The sequence below is a fragment of the Corvus moneduloides genome, chromosome 6 (genome assembly GCF_009650955.1).
Source record: "Corvus moneduloides isolate bCorMon1 chromosome 6, bCorMon1.pri, whole genome shotgun sequence".
Lineage (NCBI taxonomy): Eukaryota > Metazoa > Chordata > Aves > Passeriformes > Corvidae > Corvus > Corvus moneduloides.
The window spans coordinates 47,832,445-47,851,392 of NC_045481.1; the positions used below are offsets into that span (position 1 = coordinate 47,832,445).

Here is an 18,948-nt window from a genome sequence, read left to right on the forward strand (position 1 = left end):
ACCTGCAGGAGTTGAACCCCCCACTCCAGCGGAGTTTTGGTCTGTGATATCTTGCCCTGCTAACTCTTCCACATCTTCACGACTTGTAACCCCCTTGTCATGTCAGTGTTTGATCAGACCTTTCCTCTCATCTCCTTTAGGGTCCTCTGTAATCTCATTTCAGCTCCTAGCAAGGCAACGAGTGATCTCATCAGCTGTATGGCCAGGCAGCTGCCAAAAAATAAATGAAAGGAGAGACTGGACATACATAATTTAATATTTTTCGTAAGAGCTGTACCAGGGTTTTCCCCAGTGTCCGATGCAGAGCGTGAAACAAGGCAGCCCCAAAAAAGTGGTGAAATACCAATGGCAGTTTTGTTCCAGGAGCAAAGTCCCCGGAAAGTGCAGAGAAACAGAGCAGATGGACAACAGCCAGAAAAAGGAGTTTACTGGCACATTCACTTTCATTTCCAGGATTTGAAGTAACACGTTTTCCTTTCTTTCTGCTTATGCATGAGTTTGGAGCTTTTTTTTATTAACTATATCTTTTAAGCAAATTTTTTTTGTGAAGCAGAACTGGTAGAAGCAATGTTCTTCTTCCTCTCTTAAGCTTGAATTTGGTAAAATTTCATGAAAGATTTAAACTTTTTCAAGTTATTACAGTTATACAACAAAAACAGTCATAGAAAAAATTAGAAATCAAAATAATATGCAGTCAGCTGGCTAAGTTTCCCACATACTGTTGTGTTGAAAGAGGCACAGTTTCATGGAAAAACTTTTAAGGGTATTAATTTTCAACTGATGCTTATTCATCATCTTTTGTCATTCCAAGACTAAGCCATGGATTCATATTTGATGAGCCCAGTTAGCTTTCAAACACTTTACAGGCACTTCTTCCTTCCTTTTTTTTTTTTTTTTTAATGTGAACAAGATCATTTGGTCCAGCTGTCACAGCAGGCGAGTGCTTTTTATATCAGGGTGTGTGGGTTCTTTGGTCCAGATTTGTTCAAATAAAAATAAAAGCATGTAACTTCCAGCTCTGCAAGCCTAGGGAAGAAGACAAAAGTCAAGCCACGTCCTGCATCATTGCTGTTATTGTTTAGACACTTCAGGGTCAGTTTCTGGCCTTGATTGTATTTCTGTCATCCTGTTGTCTAACTAGAATGGTGCTGATCTAAAGAAGGCAGCTTGGCCGTGGAGCTGCCGCCTTGGTCACAGAGTAAGTCCAGCTCCTCTTCCACAGCAGGTTGATTTCTCTCTATCCCAATTATTTGCTTCTTTCTGGACTATTTGTGTGGGGTTTGCCCTCTTTGAAGCCAATAGCCAAGTTTTAAATCCAGGGGATTGTATTCCATGAGTAAGGAGATGCTATTCTGGAGCACAGTCCTGCAGCAGAAGGGGAGCATACTGTAAATATCATGTTTTTATACCTTATTTTCTTTGTCCAGTAGGAATTTGGGCAGAATAGAATAACTGCTCTGCAGGAAGCTGCCTGGTTTTTTGGTCAAACTTTTCAATTGGTCACAGTGTAATTACAGGACTCCTGATGGAGAACCACATTATTGTCCATGTAATTTCTTTTAAGTAACTGACATTATGAGGGATATTAAAAGAAGGTGATGCTTAAACTTTAATGAAACTTGCTCAAACAAGCATATTAAATATGTCCTGATTGTGTTTGCAAATGGTTATTTTTCTCCCCAGGCTGTAACTGTTGGTATTTTTCGTCTTTATCCTCAGGGATTTTTCTGTTTTGCTCTGGCCTTTTGTGGACTGATCCCAGCTGCCTGCTGGAGATACACACACAGCACGGAGGTAAGTGTTGGCTGCTAGAAAATACCACCAGCATCTCGTCAGAGGTTTTTTTTGTAGCAACTATTTCTCCCATGAAAGAGACATCTGGTGTTAATTAAGACATCCAAATTGAGGTCTATCAGATCCATGCTCTGTTGCATCCATCCCTTGGAAGAACAGGGTCACCTTCATCAGCTGCCTCTTCAATGGGATCATCTGAAGGGAGAAGCCATGGAAAACCTCATGCAGGGCAAATACTTTGTGCTGAAGGCAAAACGAAATGCAAGTCTCATTAGCTTTGGGATTTTTTTTTTTTTTTTTACAGGGGATGTTTGCTTTGCTTTGTTTTGTTTTAAATGAGATGCTTGACTTTTGAAAAGTCATTTCCAGCTGGTTCTATTTCCTGCTAATGTCAATTGGGAGCCTCTATTCGAAGGCAGTGGCAGGTTGTTCGGGTTGTCTCTGGCAGTGGCCAGGAGAAACACCCAGGAGATGTGTTTATTAACATGCAGCAGTGGTACAGGAAAAACACAAGAGTGAAAAATGGTGTTTTGGGTCACTATCATGCTGGACCAGAAAGAGAAGATTGTAGGAGGTTGAATTTGGAAGAAAGTTGGGTTTTGAATTGTTAATCCAGAGCTTGCTGGTGCTGTCGTAGAGGGTGGTGTGGGAGATGCGAGGTGCCGGGGAAGTTGGTCTTTATTCCCCTTTTTGCATCCCTGCACTTAAAAATACAAAATTTAGGAGACTCAGAAGTGTAAAAAAATCATGACATCTTTCTTTTGAAAGCAGAACACTGATATTTTAGGCAAGTACCTAAATAATTCAGAGATAGATGTTTCATGCAGTGGCTCAGTCCCTGTCTCTATTTTGCTCCTCCCCGGCCGCAGGCACATGCCATAACCTGCAACGTTCTGGGCAGCTATGAGGATCTGAATAACGTGAAACATCATCCCAGTGGATTAGAGATTGATGCTGCCAGCTCATCATTTTAGGGTTACAGATACTGTGAGGGATCAAAGACCAGTGTGTCAGAAGGCTGGTCTTGAGATTTCCTTCTGTGATGGAGGAGCACAGCTCCATCAAAATCCCAGAGACTGTGGCAATTGCTTTTGCTGGGCACAAGGAGCCCTGTCCCCAAATGGTTCAGTGTCCTGTGCATAAATTAAAACCCAGTCCTTCTGAAAGCAGAAGTCAAGGTTAAGGTGAGGGATAAGGTCCTGCTTCTCTAGAAAGTTTTCCCAGAGCTGGCCAGTGCCCGCAGTAGTTGAAAATCCTTTGAAATGTGCAGGTGGCTACACTGGACCAGGCTAAAGTTGTTGGCCAAGGAGATTTTTGGCTGACCTGCTGTTGGCCAAGCTAACAGCATAAAAACCCAGCAAGCACAAAACAATGCTTTTTCAGATGCCAGCAGCTTGTGGCCCAGGTGTCTGCTGGTGACACCTGCTGGTGCCTTTGCCTTCAATGTTCTCCCTGGGCTTTTCTCTGTGAATTTGTCCAACTGCTTTGGAAACGTTAGGGTTGAGTGCTGATGGCAGAACAGCATCTTTTATCTGTACACTTAACTGGCTGAAGTGGATTCAATCAGGGCTGAGACATCCATGAAAAAATATCTTTCCACAGCCTCTTTATTTTTTTTTTCTTATTGTTTCAGGCAAAACTATCAACATTTATTACATTCACACTAAGAATGTAATATGGAAATAATTTTGTTCTCATGACCAACACAGAAGGGAGCACACTTCCCTCCTTCTTCTGCTGAATTTAAATTGTAGATTGAAGCAAAGGTGTTAGTAAAGGAGAAATGGCACCAGAAACTGTGTCTGGTTGGCATTGTGAAACTGTGTTTTCCAAATAGACTATTTAGTTTTACTTTTAATCCACATACATGGTGCAGGGCATAAAAAGTTCACAAGAAAAATGTTGTTTGTTGGATTAATACAGGGATGTGCCCTTCAAAAAATATTGTGCTGAAAAATTTTTAAGGAGAATTACTTTGTATATCTCTTAATCACTACATCTGGTTTTACTTCAAATTATTTTCATGGGGTTTTTTTTCTTTGAGTGCCCTGCCCACAAATGCACCCATGGTTATGGTTAGCTTTAGCAATTGGTTGGGTTTCTGTAAGCAAAACAGCTTCCACTAGGCAAAATTATGGGCTTTTGTAAAAGGTTTACTTTCTGGGCAAAGAAAACCAGCACTGTTTCTGACAACAGAAAAAAAGAATACCATTAGAGACCATCTTGTGTTTCTCTGTTTCCTAAAATGCAAGGAGAAGCAGGGAATACAAATGAGGAAGATTTAATTAGAAGTGTCACTTACAGAACACATGGAAATTTAGTTTGGACTGAAAAGTAACCTGTCTCACTAGAGAGAGAAATGCAGATGTGAGAGAGAAATGTGGGTGACAGAAAGAAATGCAGGTGTGTCTGCCCCTCCAGGACAAGAGCACAGTGATATAGAAAATTGAATGAAGCAGGGGGAAGACTTCTGAAGTCTCGTTATAGAGCTGTTTGTTGGCTTGACTTTCTCAAAATAAAGAACCAAATTCAAGCAGGTGTCCTCTGCTGCCTACTGCATGTCAGTACTCTCAAAAATAGTTAATTGTGGTAATCTGAGGGGGGGGGAAACTCAAACCCAGCCAAGTGGGTGGGTGTCTTGTAAGCTTGACGGGATGTACACAGCTATCAAGAAAGGAACGGAACTGAGGATGTAAAACTGAATATGGATGAATATGGCCATTACACGTGCCTGAATCACTAAGAGCACCGAGGGGGTACTGCCCCCACGTTCATGGCTAGAACAGAAATTTCAATTTTTCCCATGAAAAATACACTGACTTTCCAGTGGAATGCCAGACAGAAAATTAGGCTGTTCATTTTGGAAATGCCAGCTGGGAGCTGGTGTCAGTAGCTCCTGTCCTCTCCCTCCCTACTGGCAAGGTGCCGAACACAGGCAGCACTGAAAACAGAGTCCTCCCCTTCATTTGCAAGCTGGGAATGGGAGGTCTCCCCTGCACTAATCCATGGCAGATGCTTCAGTGGTTTACTCCTGTTGGTAAGAAAAATATTAAAAAAAAATCTACATTTTCTTCAGAAAGCAGACCCCTCTTACAGAAAATCATCTGAAAAAGTAAAGCCCAATAGTCAGTTGAAAAATTGTTCTGATGGTTATTATCAAGAGACAATAGATAGAAATGTTGTTTGAACATGACGAAAACGAAGTGCCCTTTTTGCCTGTGTGGCTGTTCCAGAGCCGTGTTTACAGTACTTCCTACAGAGAAGCTGGGCAGGGAGAAAGGAAGAGTTATTTGTAAATATTTGATATTCTCAGACCTGGGCACTGTAAACAAAATGAATCTTCTCATTTCCCATTCTTTTCTGCTTTCCTGACCTTCTGTAGCTACTGGACAAATTCTTTCAGACAGATGTCAAATGTTTTAATTTCAAGTTATCCGCATTCCAGATGGACTCAATGTCACCATAGTCTGTTTTCTTAAAGTGATGTATGCCAGACATGCAGCAGTCATGAACCTGAAATTTATTGTGCTTTCTCCTAAAAGGTTGCATCACAATTGTTCCTCCTCGGTCTTGGTAGGGAAGTGTTGCAAACCTGTCTGAGGAAGGACAGTGGCGCAATCAAAGTGAACAAGAGGCTGACATGCATGGGAGGACAGAGGAGATGGGATGACCCCTACGCAAGCGTCTTTGCTGGAACTGCTGTGGTAACCACAGAAATCATGAGATTTTCGGATGGTTTTCAGTCACGTTAGGAAGTCCTGGTCCCTGAAGCTGAAGAGCTGAATCTTGTTTTCTGAAGTTATTTTTATGGCAGTTCCTTTCCCCCAAACTGCTGTCTGTTTAAGTGAGGTCCCTCTGTCGTTCACAGCGTGGCCAAAAAGAGCAGGGATGTGGAATGCAGAGAGGGATGCAGGAGAGACATGCCACATCCAGCATAGCTGGTGGGGAGGGCTGCTGCTTCCTCCTCCTCCTCCCCAGCTTCCCTTCTCTTCTCACCCATTAACTGCTGCTTTACAAACCTGTCTGCAGAGGCTGGAGCAAAGCTGTACTTGCAGCTGCCGTATAGAATACTTGGTAGACTTACTAACCAACACAAAAATAGAATCATAGAATCATTAAGGTTGGAAAAGACCTTCATGATCATCGAGTCCCGCCTGTAAATGATCAACTAGACCTTGTCAACTAGACCAGACCACTAAGTGCCACATCCAGTTATTTCTTGAACACTTCCAGGGATGGTGACTCCACCACCTCCCTGGGCAGCCCATTCCAATGCCTGACCACTCCTTCAGGGAAGAAATTCTTTCTGATGTCCAACCTGAAACTGGAACAGCTTGAGGCTTTTGTCCTGTCACTTGTTGCCTAAGAGATGAGACCAACCCCCACCTGGCTACGAGCTCCTTTCAGGTAGTTGCAAAGAGCAATAAGGTCTCCCTCCCCTGAGCTTCCTTTACTCCAGGCTAAACACCCCAGCTCCCTATCACTGGGTTTCCCCTCCAGACCCTTCACCAGCTCCATTGCCCTTCTCTGGACACGCCCCAGCACCTCAATGTCTTTCTTGTAGTGATGGGCCCAGAAGTGGACACCGGAATCGAGGTGTGGCCTTGCCTCACCAGTGGCCAGTACAGAGGGACAATCAGTGCCCTGGTCCTCCTGGCCAAGCTATTTTTGATACAAGCCAGGATGCTTTGGCCTTCTTGGCTACTTGGGCACATGCTGGCTCATTGTCAGCTCTTACCCAGGTCCTTTTCAACTGGGTCCCTTTCCAGGCACTGTTACCCAAGCCTGTGGCACTGCATGAGGTTGTTGACCTCACTTGACCAAAGTGCAGATCCCGGCACTTTGCCTTGTTGAACCTGAGGTTTGGGGTTATTTTCTGGGCCCTGCTGTGAAAGAGGCCAGAGGAGTTTCTATTCCACATCGCCTTCTGCTGTTCCCTTTCTCTGCAGCAGCTGAGCTGGTCCTTCCAGCAACCCTGTGGCCCTGGCCCCATAAGCCAGGACAGTAGGGTGGGTCAGTGACACTAAAATTGCTGCAACATAAAAGGAGTTTCGCAACAGAATGAGCATTTTAATTACAGAGATTTGTTCGCAGGTAAAAGCGTAAAATGGATTAAATTACGATTTCCCAACTCAGGAATTTGAAACTGGTGCAAATAGTTGTCCATATTTCTGTAAAGGCCTGATTCCCCATGGCCTCTGAATAAAGAGGTTGCTTGGATTTGCACTAGCTGCAATGATATGGTGATCTCTTAATTATCAAGCAGTTTCTCAGGTTGCTGGGTGATTTCAAAATGAGTTTCACCTGTGGCTTTTGGCTCCACATAAGTGGAAAGGCATTAGCCCCTCTGTGCTGCACTGCTTGTACTTGAAGAATAAATGTGAGGATTTAGCTTTTTATTGGCAGGGAATACAAGCCATTTGTCTACACCCTGATTCTCCTGCAGCCTTGCTCTGCTTTCTCCAGAGGAACTTGTCTGCTCTCCCCTCCTCATGCTGGGAAGTGGAAATGGAGTCTTCCATGCTTTTTTAGCAAGCAAGGGGGTACCTTTTGAAATGGTGATTTTCTAACAGCCGTGGTGTACATGGCTGGAATTAACAGTTGCAGTTGTTAAATAACAAACATTGGTTGTTGATCTCAAGACATGGGTCTTGTTCTTGAGCAAAGCAGCTTCCCTCCTCCCTTCTCTGCATATGGAACCAGTGCTTCTGTCTGTGGGTCTCCCTCCCAAGCAGCACCTTTGCAAAACCAGCGTCAGCATTGCCTGGGGCTCCAGGAGGGAAATCTTCTCTTAGTGACCATAAAACCAGCACATGCATCTTGTTTCTGCAGGTATGTAAGGAACAACCTAGCACTTCCTAGATAATTACTTAAGTGGGACTGTAGAGGTCCTTCCTCTGTGGATTTCCTAGGATGTATGTGTGTCCAGTGTGTGTCAGGGCAAAGTCTTGCAGGGTCTGGTTGGTCTCATCTGTGGGTAATGCTTAAATGCAGGCTGAAATCCTAGAGATTTTAGTGGGACTTAAACACGAGCTGAAGGTGTGCTCAGGTGCTTTCTGAAGCCAGCCCTGAAGCATACAGGGAGTTTCCTTTTGGGTTTTGATTCAGTGGGGCTGGATCAGGATTGTAGCCCCTCACAGGGGTCTTCCAAGTGCGTTTACAAAAATCACTGATGTGAATGCTGTGAACAATCTGATGTGCTCCTTGGTCTTGCTGTTAATCTAGCAGGCACAATCAATTTAAAAGCACCAAGCTTTTCCAAGTCTCTGAGCTCCATGGGAAAAACAAAAAAGGGGGAAACCCCTCCCTCTTCCTTAGTGTTTTTAAATATTGTGCCTCTTTCCCAGTGTTTATGTTCTCACAACCCAGCAATGGCCCACTCCCCCCAGCGAGACACTGCTCTCCTTTGTCTGAGCCTCCACACATTTGCACTCACGGGTTCTATAATTTATGGCTGCCCCAGCACTGAACCCACATGGCCCTGTTTCTGCTGCTTTCTGTGGCAGAGCCGGAGCTGGAGCTCCCATCTCCAGCAGTGTCAGCTGTGGCACCTGAGGCCACTTGGATGGTTGCCATCGCTGTGGCACCTCCAACCTTCATGCACCTATAGGATGCTCACCCCAGCAGGACAGCCACCACCCAGTCAGAGGTGACAGGGCTGTCCTGGGGTTGGCTCTATTGCTGATACCACTGGTTTTTAAACTAAAACTGTTTTCAATGTTGTTCAGTGCTTTCTGTTGGGAAGCAGTCTTGCCTGGCACTGGTTTCAAGTGCTACAGGTAAGGGTGCGGGGATGGCTGAGATAATTTGACCACAGTTTTGGGGGGGAGGGGTGGTTCATAAATTGCCAGGCTGTGTGTTTTGAAAGACAGTAACACAGAACGTCAGTGTGGGCCCTTGGCAGCTTGTTGGCTTTGCAGTTCTGTTATAAAATGGATGGAAAATTTTAAGTTTTTTTGAAAACAAAAAAAGCAAAAAGCAAAGATAAAAAAGCTAGTCCAAAAAACCCCCAAGAGGACCTTGATAATCTGAGGCTGGTGACACTGGCAGGTGTGCAGCCACAGAACTGAAGGGTTTATGGAAAAAAATCTTTGTTGATATTGATTAACTGCCTGCCTGTGTTTTTTGCACTTCCTTATAAAGCATCTGGTGCTCTGTCACAGACACAGAGCAATGTTGCATCTGAGTAGCACAGAGGTGGCCTCTGGGTTTTATGGCTTGGCTGAGTATGAGGCTCTGATGTCCCCCTGCCCACTGGCCAAGAGGGATGTAAAGCACCCACGCAGCAAGAATTTTGCTGTTCTTTTGGGGATATGGAGATAGGAAATGAGGAGGAGGTGAGCAGTATAACAGCTCAGCACTTTATCATGTTTTAAGTGTTTTGTGCAAGGACTGGATGGAAGTGCTGAGGCTGGAGAGAAAGAGGTTTTCCGTTTTCTGAGTTCTTTGTTCCACATCGGTTTTTGGTCTGTCTCCTTCTGTGTATTTCCTCAGCAATGTTCCAAAGTATGGTCAGGGTTTGCCTGGTTCCCTGGCAATACCAGAAAGTAGAGGGAAGTCCATATGGTTTGGTTTGGGGCTTTTTTTATGTATGTATAGATAGATAGATAGATAGATACAAAATCTGTATGTATATACAGATTTGGGGGGAAAAAGGGTGAAAACTATTTGGCTAAAAGCCTCATCTCGATCTTCTGGCATCAGTGGTCTCCAGTGAGCACTGTCAGTCAGAGGGGGAGCAGCACCTTCTTATCTTGTGCCGTTTTTCCATGGGAGACATCAAAGGCTGCTCTGATTTGCAGCACTGGCTGGATTTCTGCATCTGGGAATGGCTGGCTAGAGGAAGGCTGGGGAGCTGACATGAAATGAAGGAAATACAAACCTTCAGCCAGCTGCAGTGACTGTGTTAGAGAGGGCTTAATCAAGCATGGATGGGGGAAGCTTGTCTTACCATGTGCTCGATCCATGTGATGGGAGTTGCTCTGCAACCAGGCTAAAGCCCCCAGAGTGGCTTTCTCTCCTGTTTCACTGCAGTTGCATCATTGCTTTGCCCAAACCCAAGCTGTTGCATCTGCCCCCACCCCTGTTTCTGACATGCTGTGAACACATGCGTTTCTGCACACTGGGGAGGAAAGGGAAGACAGAGACAGCAAAATGAAGAAGTGTTTTTCTTGCTGGAGCAAGGAAGATTTTTGAGTGAGTTAACTACTTTATTCCAGTTTCACTTCTTAACTGCCTAGCTTGCAGTTCATGGCCGAGTGGGGGAGTCTGTGGTAGCCACCTCTGAAGGGACATATCTGCGTGAGGCTGGTGAGTGCATCCTTCTTGGTGACGCTGAAAGATCATGAAGTGCTGAGGTTGCAGTTTCTTCTGAATCTGCACTGCATGTTCTCGGTTTGGTTCCTCAAAGGAACAAAGACCCACAGGAGATGAGCATCCTCCTCCTGCTTCCCATGCTTGTCTTCCTCCTCTGCCATGTCAAGAGTGTTCCTGTTTATTGAAAAGGAGGAAGGTGGGCTTGTCTTTGAGACAATCCTGCATCTCCTTTCACTTTATTCTCCTTGAGCTTCAGCTTTGCAGTTGGGATTTTTGCCCAGCAGCAGTTGCAAAGATGGTTCACTAAGACTCAGACCATTGCTCTTGGTACAAGTCTACAGTGGTTTCCACCTAATTGACACTTCCAGGTTGCCTAGGCACAGGTATTCACTGGCAGCTGGATTGGGACTCGTTGGCACCTTTTGCTTGCAAAGAGATCAGGAACAAGGCAGACCTTGTCTCATCTTTCTGTTCCAAATCCATTTACAGGTAAAAATTATCCTGATAAATAACCTAAGTCAGAAATGTCAATTTTCCTCTTGAAGAAGGTAAGGTGGAAATTTGCTTTGGTTTCAATAGCCAAGGGCAAGAACTCTAATTGCTTGGAGTACATGTCTTCCTGCAGTCATACATTCTGCTTCTTGGGGGTAAAGGATTTAGGGGATGATAAACAATCTCAGAATTCCTCTTTTCTTTTACTTTAGGTGAAAAATGGTACTTACTAAGTCAGTTGGAGTCAGCTGCATCAATTTCAGTGGTGATTGTCCATTTGTTGTATCCAGCAGCCCATCAATATCATTCCTAAATGAATATTTCATTAAGGAAAGCAGAAAGAAGTGGGAGGCAGCAATTGTTTACCTGATTTAGAGCTGGAACATTTCACCCAGCTTCTTCCAAGAAAAGAATTTCTGTAAGGTGTAACCTCCATATCACTCAAGCTGGAGATTTTTCTTAACCGGAGTCCAGCTGAGGCTTTATCTTCAGCTCTTGGTGTTTCTTACTGACAAGCACTGCAGGTACAGTCCCCTTCCAAGGGAGAGCTTTGTCCAGCAGAACTCCTCCAGCAGTGGATCACAGCAGGTCACCAGGAACAGGAAAATCCACTTGACCATAATGATGCTTGTGTGTGGGAGGAGTGTAAGACCTTTCAAAAAGCAGATGGACTTTCTCTTCTCCGGCTGTATCAGCCCATTGCATGCTAAGTACTGTTGAAGTGATGGAGTGCAGCTCTTTATCTTAAAGCTCATTATTAACAGTATCAGTGTAAGCACTCAAACTCAAAAGGCATCCTCTTGCTTAACCATGACCAAAAGCACCCTGATTATTTTGAATATTTTTTCCCCCAGCAACTGGTGTAAGACACAGAAAAAGAATTATATCGAGGGAATGGACCTGAAGTTGCCCATCAACTTCAAGTTGAAGAGTGTGATGGGAATCTGTTGAGGATGGCAATTGAGTACAAAGCAGTGCTGCAGTCTAGATCTTTACTGTGTTAGGAGCTGGATCAAAGGAAAATACGGGGCTGAACTTCTGCTGGATGTAGCAATGTTGCAGTTAAGTCATGAAACCACCTGGTGACTGTCTCACACTTTCAGGTTTTAATTCTTACATCATCAGGCATGCATGAGCGAGCACGACATTTTGGGCTGGATAGATGCTGCCGTGCATGACCGGTGCTTCAGAGCTTGGCTGCAGCTCTGAGTATAAACATAACCCCATCCCAGGCAGCAAAGTGTGATGTTTTGCTCTCCTATGTCTTCTCTTATTAAACCAGACCTCTTGTATGCTCTGTGGCACAGTCTTCTGCACAGAAGGAAACAGCCAGTGATAAATACTGAGATATTTTACTATATATCCACCTCTGAAATATTTAAATGAGAAAGCTGTCTGCAGTAGTCTTTGAAAACAGGCTGCTGTATTTTATGAAAACAGCAGTTTTTCCCTCCAGAATCAAATGATCCTAGCAAAAATCAGAAAGATGATGTGGAGGAACTACAAGCAATTCCCTCTCTAAAAAATGGATTTAGAGTTTGATATTCCCTTACTAGGATCTGAATAGCCTGTTCAGATGATGTCTGGATATAAATGCTAGATATAATTGCTAGATAGAAATGCTGAGAATGACTAATCAGCAAATTGTACTCTTAGGCTTGCCCAGACACATATTCTAAAAGGAAATTATTGCTATTAAACATTTTCCATTTAGTGCCTCGTGTTTTTAGCTCTTGGAGGCTGCTTGACAAAATGAAAATTAAAAAATCAGGAGGTAACTGAGAAGTCAGCTCACAAGCAAGCTCAGAAATGGTGCAGTTGAAGTCTTTAGCAGTCATTTTGTACCTGGAGATTACCATCATCATCTCCATCACTGTAGCTGAGCTGGCTGTGAAATGATGACTGCTTGTGGTTTCTTCCATTATTGTTTCCAACAGCTAGAATAATTTTCAGCCATAATTTTGCTATGGGCTTCTTGTTCGTTCAGTCCTTTCCTATCCACTCTTATCCTTCAAACAGCTCTCCCAATATTTCCTGGCCCAGCGTTCAGGAGACCTTTAGAAGTAGTTAAATTTCTGGATTGCTTTTAACCCTTGAACCCTTGTTTGAACATAGCCACTTGCTTGAACCTTTTTTTCTTTTTTTTTTCTTTTTTAAGTCATCCAAATTGAGGTCTTTTGGGCGAAAGCTCAGCATCCTGACCCTCACGGTAAATGTGAAAAGACAAAAAATGCACAGGCAGCACTGTTCCCTTACCAAAACACATATGTATGTTGTCACAGCACAAAATAGTTTTTATTCCTGCATGTTAAACTGGGATCAGGATATTTAAAAGGTAATAATCTCTTACATTAAGAAGCCCACTGCTCTGTTGTTCCTTTCTCCACAAGAGGAGCTCAAAAGATTATTCTTTTTTCATTATTCTTAATCCAATTCTTCAGTGGAAATGGACGTTCTTTTTATTGGATCCATTTATTTAATTGCTGCTTCTGGAAAGCTATTTCATGGCCCACAAGAAGTTAGAAAAGCTTGGATGTTTTCCTTTTTATTGGGTTTTAAGGTTTGCTGTGGGGAAGGTTGGTGCAGAAGTCATCTAGAAATCTGGTCTTACTGCTGCACCCACCCCACTTTATGCACTCTGATACACCAGGGGGACAAAAGGAGCATCCTCCTTCCTCACCTGTGTGGGACAGCTCAGTGTCACACATTTTGCTGTGGAGTATTTTTTTCGTATTTGGAGTATTTAGCCTCTAATATCTGAGCCCTGTCTGTGACTGAGTACTCTTACTTTTATGCCATGTTGGTAGCCATGGAAAATCTTCTGATGTGTGCCTTCAAACTCTATTCCTGGAGGCACAGAGCCAATCTGGACACAAGTAATCTTCTCAACCCCTCTCTCCCTGATTATCACCCTCTGTTTGTTGCTTGCAGTTTGGAGAGCTGGGCAGGACAAAGCAATATTGCAGTAATAGATGTAACCACCATGAATGATCCTGGTTTCACCCCTATGCAGGAAGTGCTGGGGTTTTATTCCTTAGAGTAATTTCTAAGTGTGTACCCTTAGACTGAGCTGCAAAGGCTTGCTGAGAGATGGCTCTGTTCCCAGAGACTTCCCTGTGTGGCCACCCGCTCTGCCTGTCTCTCCCATTGATTTTCCCTCTCGAAAGACAAGCACTGCCTGCAGGCCCACTCAGAGTGGTGCTGCTAAGGAAGCAAGGGAATATGAAAGGAAGAAATAAGGTTTTGACTCCAGGCACTGAAGGCAACTGTCATATTTTTTTTTCCTCTGACACCCGAGCAGGAGTTGGCTGGGATCTGTCAAGCTTCAAGTTCTCACACATTTGGTAAATATTTAGGGTCTGACTCACCACTGAATCACTCCTGTTATTTTTTTGACTGTTCAGAGAAATGGCTCTGCAACTCAGATAATACTAACCCTGTGAGGTCCTCTCACCTTTGTATTTTAGCATCTCATGGTCACGTGGGCCTGTCCTCCCAGTACCACCTTCAGGATGGGGAGATGGCATCAGCCCTGCCTGGCAGAGGGACTCAGAGGCACACTGGTCGCAGGCACCCAAGTTCTTCTCTGACACTAAATCCAAAATGGACAAAAGCTCCAGCCATCAGCTGGTGAGACCCCGGCTCCTTAGTGTATGGTGGGTCACATACCAGTTCCTGCTGCTGCCTGGGAGTCATTTAGTAGATGCACTGCTTGTATTGCTATACCTGGGAGAACTTCTGTGGAAATCAGGCAGAGCACAATTCCCTCCAAAGACGACTGCAATCAATGTTTTGTATGTACAGACCTCTGCTTTCATTGCAGGTGGAAGACAGCATGATGGATGTGTACGATTTTGTGTACGAGGAGGTGAGGAGGAACACCTCCAGTTTCAGGAGGAGCGAGCTGACTGCCATCCATGAAGCAGTAAGTTGTCTTTCACCTGCAGCAGAAAACCTTGCCCTGGGGTATCTTCCCAAGGGTTTTGGCAGGCTGGGGCTGACACCTGTGTTCTGCCTTGTGAATGCTGCAATGCCATTTTTCCTCAAGAACCGAGTCTTCCAGCCTGCTGTGGAGTCTGCTCCTCCCTTCCCATTCTTTCTTTCCCAGGTCTGACCAACCAGATTATTAACAGGAAGAAAGGGTCACCTCTCTGAGCATCACTGTGGTGCAACATCTACAAAGCTGCCGCACTGCAGCTGCCATAGTATCTTCTGTCTCAGGAGCCCCTGTGCCCTGCTCCCTATCTGTGCTGCGAGACTGTGTACAAGCAGTCAAGTAGAGAGGGCAGGATTTCCACATACTCCAGCAGTAATATTTGCATATGGTTATTCCTATTTACCCTCAAGCCTGTGTCTGAGGAGTACTGGAGGCTATGTGGCCTCTTACAGAGCTGGAGACTGCTTTCAGGCTCCCAAAAACCACCACCCAGGATGCCTTTGGCATAGAGGACTTCTCTGTAGCTCAGCAGGTGAGCAAGGGTGGTTACTCAGAGCACAGGGAGGACACTTGCCCCTGAAGCCACAGGAGATGAGTGAGGATGTCTCCCATAGTGAGAAACTCCCGAGTCCCTGCTGAGTAAAGGAGATGCCATTCCCTCACGCAGCAGGGCTTGTTTGGGGAGTGAGTTCATGGCACACAGCAAGGCTGGATGGGAAGGTCAGCTCTGCTCAGCTGTTTCCAGACACCTCCCACGCAACTCCCTGTATCCTTCTGTGTTTTCTTAAATCATCACAACAAGTACTTTTCAAAGTTGTTTCTATCCGTGCTTCTCAAAACACGGAAGAGGGCAAATGTTCCTCTGCAGTGGTGGTGGTGGTAGCCCTCAGAGCCATGGCCAAGCATGGAAGTGCTTGCTCTTAGGGTTGTGGAGCAGCACTCCCAGGGTCCCATTTGACAAGGAGAACCAGGCACAATGCCTGGCTTCACCAGTTGCTTGTTTTAGCCACTTGAATTAGTGGAGAAGCAGTCCTTCTTCTCCTATTTTTTTTCCCTTCTGCCAGAGCTCCAAACTGTCCAGTGCACCACAGCTACAGGAAACCAGCTCCATGGTGGGTGTGGCTGGGGATCCCCCCAGCCCATAACAATCACTGGAAACATGAGTCTCTGCATTCCTGGGTTTTCCAGAGCAGCCACAGTGAGCATTAGTATGACCACAAAGGGAGGGCTTGGCCCCAGTCCCAGGCAGCAGCCCTGGGGGAGCCTGAGCAAGTTGGAGGCCAGATCCATCCACCTCCCCTGACTTTAGCCTGCATTGCTGCAGTTGTGGACTCCTGCATGCTTTGCTCCTTGCTACCCTGGTTGGGTGGCTCTGCCTGGGGCATCAGGGGCCCATTGCCAGCACCTCCTACTGCAGCAGCTGGTAGCAAGGGGAGAGCCCTGGCAAGCAGCTGGCAAACTTCTCCCTCTCTTCCAGTTCCTGTGCTGTGGGAAGCACTCTACTTTTGGGGACACAACCAATGTTGAGCACAAAACGTGCCCACCCAGCCAGGTGCACGATGAAGGAAAGGTAAGGGAAAGGTTTCTCCCACGCCATAGTGGGGTTGTGCCTCTGCTTCCTAGCTGTCAAAACCTCACTGGTGCTAAAGTGTTAATGAGAATTGTGGCTTTTTCATGGTTTGGGGTTGAAACGGGTTGGGGTTTGTTTTGTTGGGGTTTTGTTGTTTCAATAACACTGAACACAGTACAGGACTAGTGCACAGCTCTGGGGTCCAGCACAGGAAGGACATCAAGCTGGTGGAGCAAGTCCAGAGGAGGCCACCAATATAAGCAGAGGGATGGAGCATCTCTCCTGTGAGGAAAGGCTGAGAGGATTGTTTTTGTTCAGCCTGAAAAAGAGACAGCATGGGGGTGACCTAATTGTGTCCTTCCAGTACCTGAAGGGAGAAAGGTGCAAGAAAGATGGAGAGGGACTTTTTGCAGGAGGGCATAGTGACAGGACAAGGGGGAATGTCTTGAACCTGTCAGTAGTTTTATATTAAATATTAGGAAAAATTTCTTTATTGTGAGGGTGGTGAGGCACTGGAACAGGTTGCCCAGAGAATTTGTGGATTTCCCATCCCGGCAGTGTTTAAGGCCGCCCAGGATGGAGCTCTTGAGCAACCTTGTCTAAGGAAAGATGTCCGTGCCCATGGCTGGGGGGTTGGAACTAGATGAGATCTTTAAGGTCCCTTCCAATGCAAACCATTCTATGATTCTGTGAATTAGGAGGAGGAGCCCTGGTGGATCAGCAGCTCTCAGACCTACAGATGCAGTTTCCTTCAGTGCTTTAGAAAGCTTTCAAAATGCTTCTGCAGCCTGTCATTTCCCTCCAGCTTCCTGTTCATCTCCTGTGCATGCAGAGTGTGAGATATCACAGGCATGTATCAGAGCACAAAAAAATTGTTTGACTTTTCCATGTGACACGTTTCTGACACTTAAAATGTGTTCCACTAACAGCAAACGTGGAATTTGATGTAATTCCTTTTTTCACGGGGCATTAAATAGGTATTAAAATGAGAAACTCACGAAGCAGGGTGATGATGCCCAGCAGTAGCTTCCTCAAGCATGCTTCATTCCTCCTCTTTCAAGTACCTCAGTGAGGCTGCTGGAGAAGCCACCAGTATTAGACTGTTGTGCACTGAAACTACAACTTCATACTCTCCGAGCAAATCTATGCACGATTATTTTTCTTCCACCAGAGTAGCTAAAGCCACCAGCATCAATATAGGGTGTTTCTAGGAAAAACAAAACCACACTGCTACAGTGCTACAAACACTCCCAGGGTCCCATCGTTGTCAGGTGAAGATGTCAAGTGCTAACAGCACCCGTGATGCACAGGCACACGTCAGCCCACAGGGCAGCATTTCAAAGCACAGCCTCCAGGAATGTCTCATCCCAGGGCAGGGCCGAACTCGGCTCAAAAAGCAGGAAGGGAGAGCGGAACAAAGCTGGGCACCGTATGGCGACTCCATCGCTCCCACTTAGTGGTCTGCGTTTCCCTCACTGGGGAAGTGGGTGGGAGGATGTGCTTTGTGTAAAACAGGAAACTGCAGGCTTTGGTGGCTGCGCTGCGTTCACTCCTGGCTTTGAGCGCTCTTTCCTCGCTCTGCAAATCCCTTCATCAAGGGCATGCTCTTGCGTTTCTGAAATGGCTCTCTTGGCTAACAGCGCTGGGATTTCTGTGGGGCCATTGGCATGCTTAAGGCTAATGTATATTAATACTTGCAGCACCTCGCAAAATCGAGCTGTTCATTAGTAACCTTGGGGAATGCATTTGGCATCACGGTGTGCTCTGCTTTTCTATCTTTTCATTTCCTTCTTCCCGTTTTTCAGTGGGTGGAAAGAAAAAAGCTTTTGCATGACCACTCTTAAGCACACATCCCCCACAGTCCAAAAGGCATCGCACCAGTAAAATCATTGGCGTGTTGTAGTAACAGAAAAGCCACCACAGGTGTTTGTCTTCCCAAGCTGCAGCAGCAGCAGCAGAAAAAGGGAGAACTGCCCAGCTGCACAATGCTGCACCCCTTTCTTGCCTCCTTTCCTCTCTGAGGCTGCAGAAGTGCTGTTGTGGGGATAAAGCCCCCCACCAAGCTGCTGCTGTGCTGCAAGGAGTGTTTGTTTCTCTCCTCCCAGGACTGCCTGCGAGAGATGCAGGACTTTCTGAAGAAGCACATGGACTTTGTCTTCTCGCTCCTGGGCATCGCCATTGGCTTCACGGTAACAGTGTCTGTCCTTTCACATTTTGGCTCTGAAAGGCAGGATCCAGTGAGGGAAAAGTATCCTAAATTAGCCCCCAGAAGCTAGGATTTGGGGTGATTTTGGAGGCTGGCAGCAGAGAAACAAGCAGTGGTGGATTCCAACATGGAAATCAGGAAAGGGTCAGCAACCTGGCCAGGCTGATAGGTGGAGGGGTTTTCCTGCAGGAATAGCCTCGATGCATGGTTTTTGTGCCCAAGCAAGGCATGGCAACTGGGAGCAGGGAGCAGGATGCACCAGCACTTGCATTTCATCCACTCAGGCTTGCCTACATGACTTCATCTGTTAGTGAGAGGTCATGTCACCTCGCTGGGGGCTTGTGGATTATGTAGGAAGCCAGCAGCAATGGTAGAAAAGGAGATGCAGTAAAGCCTCCATATTTTAGGAAACTTGCTGCCTCCTAGATCAACCTGGGAAGTCGCTTGTGCAGCCAGAGCTGGAAGGTCTTGAAAACTACTGAGCACCAGCAGTGGAGATGGAGAGCTGTGCAGAAAGGGATGGTCTCATCCTATTAATGACCACTAATGAAGCTGATAAGATTCATCTCAGGCAATGGGTGCGTCAATCACAGGCTCATAAAGAGCAAGCTGCAAAAGAGAGGGGAAGAGTGT

The 18,948-nt window shown here is 45.6% G+C and overlaps 1 protein-coding gene across 3 annotated transcripts in view; it reads left to right on the plus strand.

Moving 5' to 3' along the window:
• The window catches only part of TSPAN32 (tetraspanin 32), a 44,969-nt gene that overhangs the window by 15,673 nt on the left and 10,348 nt on the right, over positions 1 to 18,948 (plus strand). For all 3 annotated transcript variants that reach the window (XR_004240941.1, XM_032113087.1, XM_032113088.1), the window contains exons 6-9: positions 1,720 to 1,794; positions 14,426 to 14,527; positions 16,017 to 16,109; positions 18,215 to 18,298. Coding sequence is in view for 2 of the 3 variants with exons in the window: in XM_032113087.1 (XP_031968978.1) it covers positions 1,720 to 1,794; positions 14,426 to 14,527; positions 16,017 to 16,109; positions 18,215 to 18,298 (354 nt within the window). In the remaining variant the exon portion in view is untranslated. The remainder of the gene's footprint in view (positions 1 to 1,719; positions 1,795 to 14,425; positions 14,528 to 16,016; positions 16,110 to 18,214; positions 18,299 to 18,948) is intronic.